The sequence below is a fragment of the Triticum urartu genome, chromosome 3A, assembly GCF_056163025.1.
Source record: "Triticum urartu cultivar PI428250 chromosome 3A, HENAU_Tu73, whole genome shotgun sequence".
In the NCBI taxonomy this organism is placed as follows: domain Eukaryota; kingdom Viridiplantae; phylum Streptophyta; class Magnoliopsida; order Poales; family Poaceae; genus Triticum; species Triticum urartu.
The window spans coordinates 632,348,903-632,355,890 of NC_141875.1; the positions used below are offsets into that span (position 1 = coordinate 632,348,903).

Below are 6,988 nucleotides of genomic sequence, written 5' to 3' on the forward strand. Positions count from 1 at the left end.
TTTTCGAAGTCTGAAACGTTCTGGAAAGTGTCCCTTATGTATTCCTTCGAGATTACGGTTTCAATAACATTGTTTTCAACATTTGTAGGAATACCTGATATATAATGTTTAATTCTTTGACCGTTCACCACCTTCGGATTTGTGCCTTCGAAGTTGTGATTTTTATGGCATCGGAACGATAGGCCTCCTCGATAACGTAAGGACCTTCCCATTTAGAGAGAAGTTTTCCTGCAAAAAATCTTAAATGAGAGTTGTATAGCAATACATAATCACCTACATTAAACTCACGCTTTTGTATTCTTTTGTTATGCCATCTTTTGACTTTTTCTTTAAACAACTTGGCATTTTCGTAGGCTTGGGTTCTCCATTCATCAAGTGAGCTAATGTCAAATAACCTCTTTTCACCGGCAAGTTCGAAATCATAGTTGAGCTCTTTAATATCCCAATAAGCCTTATGTTCTAGTTCGAGAGGTAAGTGACATGCTTTTCCATAAACCATTTTATACGGAGACATACCCATAGGATTTTTATATGCCGTTCTATAGGCCCATAATTCATCATCAAGTTTCTTGGACCAATTCTTTCTAGATCTATTAACAGTCTTTTGCAAAATTAATTTGAGTTCTCTATTGCTCAATTCTACTTGACCACTAGACAATGGGTGATAAGGAGATGCAATTCTATGATTAACATCATACTTAGCAAGCATTTTAGGGAAAGCACCATGAATAAAATGTGAACCACCATCAGTCATTAAATATCTAGGCACTCCAAACCTCGGAAAAATAACTTCTTTAAGCATCTTAATAGAGGTGTTATGATCAGCACTTCTAGTTGGAATAGCTTCTACCCACTTAGTAACGTAATCAACAGCAACTAAAATATGTGTGTATCCATTGGAGGCAGGAAAAGGTCCCATATAATCGAAGCCCCAAACATCAAATGGTTCAATAACAAGTGAATAATTCATAGGCATTTCTTGACGTCTACTAATATTACCAATTCTTTGACATCCATCACAAGATACAACAAACTTACGGGCATCCTTGAAGAGAGTAGGCCAATAAAAACCGGATTGCAATACCTTATGTGCAATTCTATCTCCAGCGTGGTGTCCTCCATAAACTTCAGAGTGACACTTGCATAGGATCTGTTCCTGTTCATGCTCAGGTACACAACGTCTAATAACACCATCTACTCCTTCTTTATAAAGATGTGGGTCATCCCAAAAGTAATGCCTCAAATCATAGAAAAACTTTTTCTTTTGTTGGTATGTGAAACTAGGTGGTATAAATTTAGCAACAATATAATTAGCATAATCAGCATACCATGGAGTAGTACGAGAAGAATTTATGATATTTAGTTGTTCATCAGGAAAGCTATCATCAATAGGTAGTGGGTCATCAAGCACATTTTCTAACCTAGACAAGTTGTCTGCAATGGGGTTCTCAGCTCCCTTTCTATCAATAGTCTGCAAATCAAATTCTTGTAGCAGGAGAACCCATCTAGTAAGTCTAGGTTTAGCATCTTTCTTTTCCATAAGGTATTTAATAGCAGCATGATCCGTGTGAATAGTTACTTTAGAATCAACAATATATGGTCTAAACTTATCACAAGCAAATACAACTACTAGGAATTCCTTTTCAGTAGTAGCATAATTTCTTTGAGCATTGTCTAGAGTTTTACTAGAATGTTGAATAACATTTAATTTCTTATCAACTCTTTTCCCTAGAACAGCACCTATAGCATAATCACTAGCATCACACATAATTTCAAAGGGTAGATTCCAATTAGGTGGCTGAACAATTGGTGCAGAGATGAATGCTTTCTTAAGTATTTCAAATGCTTCTACACAATCATCATCAAAGACAAATGGTATAACCTTTTGTAATAAATTAGTCAGAGGACGAGAAATTTTTGAGAAGTCCTTAATGAACCTCCTATAAAAACCGGCACGACCAAGGAAACATCTTATACCTTTGATGTCCTTGGGACATGGCATCTTTTCAATAGCATCAACCTTGGCTTTATCAACTTCAATACCTTTTTCAGAAGGGATAATTAATTTGGTGCCCTTAGTTGTGTCCCCCTCGGCAGGTTTGCCCCTAATTTCCGAAAACCATCGTTCTTGCCCGAACCAGTTTGGTTTTCTTATGCTTTTGCCCTTCCGTCATGGTTCCGTCCAGTCAGCGCCGTTTGACCACTACCGCCGCTAGTTTCTGGACACGGCTTGCCCCTCGGTCGACCTAACCAACTCATTCCCACTCTCACTCTATCATTCCCCATTCTCACTCTCTTTTCCCCGTCAGAAACCCTAGTCGCCATTGGCGGCTTACCACCAGATCCATAAACCAATCCTCGCACCACATCCATTTCCAGGCCAGGCGATGGGGGAGGATGGAGAAACCCTAGGTGGTGGCCGCGGCCGCCGCAAGAAGGGCACTGCATCGGCACGGGAGGGCGGCACATCACAACGCAAGGGCCGTGGCTGTGCGCACGGCTAGACGGTGTCCCAATCACCATTGGATGGCGGAAATGGTGGTGGTGGCGTCGTCGACGGTGGCAAGAGCACCGCATCGACACGGGAGGGCGTTGAAGGCGGATTTGGTGGCAGTCAGGGCGGCAAGGGCACCACATCTGCACGTCAGATCCCAGCGGGGTAGGTTTCAGTCTCAGATCTACTCATGCTTAGTGGATTAAGATAAGTTTTAGGCTAGCTTTGGTTCAATTGCTCATGGGAGATGGTATGCTCATTACTGTAGGATGGATCCAGAGGTTGCATTCTTTCTGTTTGTTAGAATGGAGACGACAGTTATAGTTTCTGCTGGTACGGAAGGAAAGGAGAGCGGATTCACATTTCCATTAGTTGTGGATAGCAGTAGTAGGTCATTTAATGACTTTAGGGCTGCTATTTGTGCCAAGTATCCATGGGGATTGTTTGATGCTGTTGAAATTAGATATTGGGATAGTTTAAAGGAGTGTTGGAACCCTCTATAGTGTGATGATGAGTTAGGTGTGATGTTTGCAAGTAATGCAAAGACAAGGTCATGCAATCTGGAAATAACGGTAATTCAGAGAAAGAGAGGACAAAGGTGTGAAAAAACTGCTGGAGGGATAGGGGGTAGAAAAAGGGGTAGGCCATGTGGATCCAGGACAGCTGCTGCTAGTACTCCTAGTGCTCCTAGAACTAGTGCAGCAAGTGCTAGTACCACTCCAACTACTGCTGAATGTGGCACTAATAGACCAGAGAATCAGCCTGATCCACTTGTGGAAGAGGCACTGCCTGATGCACCTATTTTATCTGATGATGAGGATGAGAAACTTTACCCAGGTTATGTCCAGCACAACAATGATGAGCATACAACACATGAAGAGTACATTCCTACAGAATTTTCAGATACTGATGATGATGAGAGGCAAGAGGATAATGACATGGGAGCTTTTGAGGATGCAGATGAGGATAGACCTGTAATGATGTATGATAGAGATAATCCATCCATTGAGCAAGGTGTGGTCTTTCCTAATGCAGGTGATTGCAAGAATGCAGTTGGAACATTCTCAATCAAGTCTGAAACTGAGTACATTACACTTAAGAATGACCCAACTAGGTTTACTGTGAAATGTGCCTATGAGAGGTGTAAGTGGAGGCTGCATGCATCTCTGATGAGGAGGAGCACTCTGTTTCTGGTACTGTTTTAGTAATGTGTTTTTTTACTAAAATGTGCCTATTTAGTTTACTAATATTATCCTGACTGACTATTTGTTTCCCTTTATTTTCAGATCAAAGTGAATCCCCACCCTCACACATGTCCTAGTGTGAATAGATCTCAGAGATTGAGAGCCGCAAAAAGAAGGTGGATTGCAGGTGCTTCTATGGCTTGGATTAGAAAAAATCTAGGGATTGGAACAAAGGAAATTCAGGGTAGGTTGTTAGAGAAGTATGGTCTTGAGGTGCCATACAGCAGATGTTACTATGGTAAGGAGATGGCACTTGAAAAGATCTATGGTAAGTACAGTGATAGTTTCCAGTTACTTTATGCATTCAAAGCTGAAGTAGAGAGGGCATCACCAGGAAGTGTTGTTGACATAGACAAGCACACAGTGGAGTACAAGTTAAAAGGAAAGAAATTCTACAAGGAGTGTTTTAGAAGGGTTTTTGTATGCTTCAAAGCTTGTCAGAAAGGGTTCTTGGAGGGGTGCAGGCCATATTTGGTTGTAGATGCAACTGCATTGCATGGTAGGTTTAGGGGCCAACTTGTAGTAGCATGTGCTCTAGATGCTCATAACTGGTTATTTCCTGTTGCATATGGTGTTCTTGAGGTGGAGTCAACTGAGAGCTGGACTTGGTTTTTCAAAAACCTGAAGGAAGCAATAGGACACCCTGATGGTTTAGTCATACATACTGATGCTTGCAAAGGACTGGAGAGTGCTGTTGATGATGTTTACCCAGGAGTGGAGCACAGAGAGTGTATGAGGCATCTTGCCCAAAATTTCAGCAAGAAATTCAAAGGAAAATTTTATGATGACAATCTATGGCCTTGCTCACTAACTTATAGCATTAAGAAGCACAACTTTCATCTGAACCAGCTGAAGAGAAGACCAAAAGTAAAGGAATATCTTGAGCAGCACCACACAAAAATCTGGGCTAGAGCAAGTTTCACTGAGTTTAGCAAAGTTGACTATGTTAACAACAACCTTGCTGAATCATTCAACTCCAGAATCAAGAAATACAAGGGCCTACACCTAGTGGACCTGTTGGACAAGATTAGGCAATATATTATGGAGAAGTTTGACTTAAGAAAAAGAATTTGCATTGACCATTTCATTGGCCACTACATCTTACCAGCAGTAATGAAGACATTAATGGAGAAAACTAAAGGTTTGGAGATGACTATTGTTAGGAGAAGCCCAACAGAAGCTGAGGTAACTGCAACAGATAGAGAGAAAAGAGAATGGATGTACCTAGTAGACCTGAAAAAATGGACTTGTAGTTGTAGACAGTGGCAGGTCACTGGTAAGCCGTGCATCCATGCTCTTTTCTTTATCACTGCTCTAAGAGGTGATGCTAGTGCTATTGACAAGTATGTCCATAAGTACTACTCTGTTGAGATGTTCAAAGCTACATATGCTGAAAACCTACCTGCTTTGGAAGGCAAGCAACAATGGGACACTGTAGATCCTGGTTTCAAATTATGTGCTCCTGTTCAGAAGCAAGCACCAGGCAGGCCCAGAAAGCAGAGGATTAGAGCTAGCAGTGAAGGAAAGGGCCTTGGGCCTAGGAAGAAGAAGTGCAAGAGGTGTGGAAGATATGCACACCAAGCCAAGGTCTGCACACAATCTGTAGATCCAGCATTTGGAGAAGAAGAACATTGGGGTGCTGAAAATGCAGATGATCATCCTACAGCTAATGAGCTAGCAGAAGCAGAAGTGCAAGATGAGGATGAGGATGAGCCAATACTTGATGTTGTCCAGCAGCAAATGCCACCACCAAAGGAACCATTACATGAAGCATCTACACAAGCAAGTGTAGTAAGGTATGTCCAATTCCCAAATCCATAAATCTTATCTGAATGGATACCTTATGAATCGTGACATGTTTGCAATTGTTTTAGCCCTAGGAAAAACAACAAAAGAGCAGCAGATAGAGGAGCTTCTCCAAATTGTGTGAAAGAGAAGAGAGGTGGAGGGGTGCAACCAGCAAATACATTCTGCTCAGCTACTGGAAGCAGTGTTGACAGCAAGGTTATTTCTCCTTCAAGGAAAGCACCAGTAGCATTTGAAGCTCCACCCACTGCCCCTAACCCAGCTAAGAACACTAGAAGCAAGGCAAGGGAAGCTCCAAACCCAGCCAAGAACATCAGGAGAAAAAAATTAAAGTTCTAGATGTTTAACTATTGTGCTGTATTTTTTTTGATGCTGTTATGAACTAGATGTTGATCTGTGCACTTGACTATGTGAACTTATGAGTGCTTAATGCACTGGCTATTATGCACATGCTTAATGTTTGTTAAGCAATTTACTGTTGACTGCTTGCTGTTATCTCCTTTGTCCATCACTATTTTGTTGTTCAACTTCATGTTGATTTGTTTCTACACCATCCACATTTGGTCTCATTTAGATTTGTCGTCGACGACGTCGATGAAAAATCTTCATCTACCATCCACATTTGGACTCATCACATAAGATTTGTCGTCGACGTCGTCGACGAGAAATCTTCATCTACCATCCACATTTGGACTCATCACATAAGATTTGTCGTCGACGTCGTCGATGACAAATCTTCATCTACCATCCACATTTGGACTCATCACATAAGATTTGTCGTCGACGTCGTCGACGACAAATCTTCATCTACCATCCACATTTGGACATCACATAAGATTTGTCTTCAACTAGGGATACATCAGATAAAGTGACATCAATTCAACTGCAACTGCAAAGTTACATCAAACAAAGTAGGGTTCCATCAACATCTTCACTTCAGATACATCGATAAAATGCATCTACCATACCAGTACAACAAACATAACAATTCCAACTAACAGCAATGCCCACACCAGCAACATCTCATCTCTCTCTCTCTCTAAGTTTCTTCTTCAAAGCCCTGTTCTTCCTTGCCAGCTCCATGTTTTCCTTCTTCAGATGGTGACATTTGATCCAACTGCCTTCAACCTCTGCGTGCAAGTCTTCAAAATAAAGGGAAACACGCAATGGAGGAGTTGGGTCAACCCACACCACCCATTCACACTCTTCTGGTAACTAATTGCAAGTCAGAGTAATCAACATTAGAGAGTACAAATCAACAAAAACTAAATCTATCACAAATGCACAAAAACTTACATATAATGGACAACCTAAAAAATGGCAGCCACTGCTAGCTCCTCCCCCTGATACACGGCGAGCAGGGACAAGGCCATGGCCAGGGCAACGATGCTTCGACAAAAACTCCGAGCCGGAATAGGATTCGTCAGGAAGATAAACTCCGACG

At 41.5% G+C, this 6,988-nt stretch overlaps 1 protein-coding gene across 1 annotated transcript; it reads left to right on the forward strand.

The window, feature by feature from the left end:
• Positions 1 to 3,663: 3,663 nt before the first annotated feature.
• LOC147980934 (uncharacterized) lies at positions 3,664 to 5,883 on the forward strand. Its single transcript, XM_087515803.1, has 3 exons — positions 3,664 to 3,687; positions 3,781 to 5,534; positions 5,613 to 5,883. Exons 1-3 carry the CDS (start codon positions 3,664 to 3,666, stop codon positions 5,881 to 5,883), a joined length of 2,049 nt encoding a protein of 682 aa, XP_087371929.1.
• The last annotated feature ends 1,105 nt before the right edge of the window (positions 5,884 to 6,988 follow it).

Bases quoted from the DNA above. Each gene is read 5' to 3' on its own strand.
- LOC147980934 (XM_087515803.1), top strand. From the start codon at position 3,664: ATGAGGAGGAGCACTCTGTTTCTG. The intron at 3,688-3,780 runs GTACTGTTTTAG...CTTTATTTTCAG, and splicing joins GGAGGAGCACTCTGTTTCTG to ATCAAAGTGAATCCCCACCC. The intron at 5,535-5,612 runs GTATGTCCAATT...CAATTGTTTTAG, and splicing joins ACACAAGCAAGTGTAGTAAG to CCCTAGGAAAAACAACAAAA.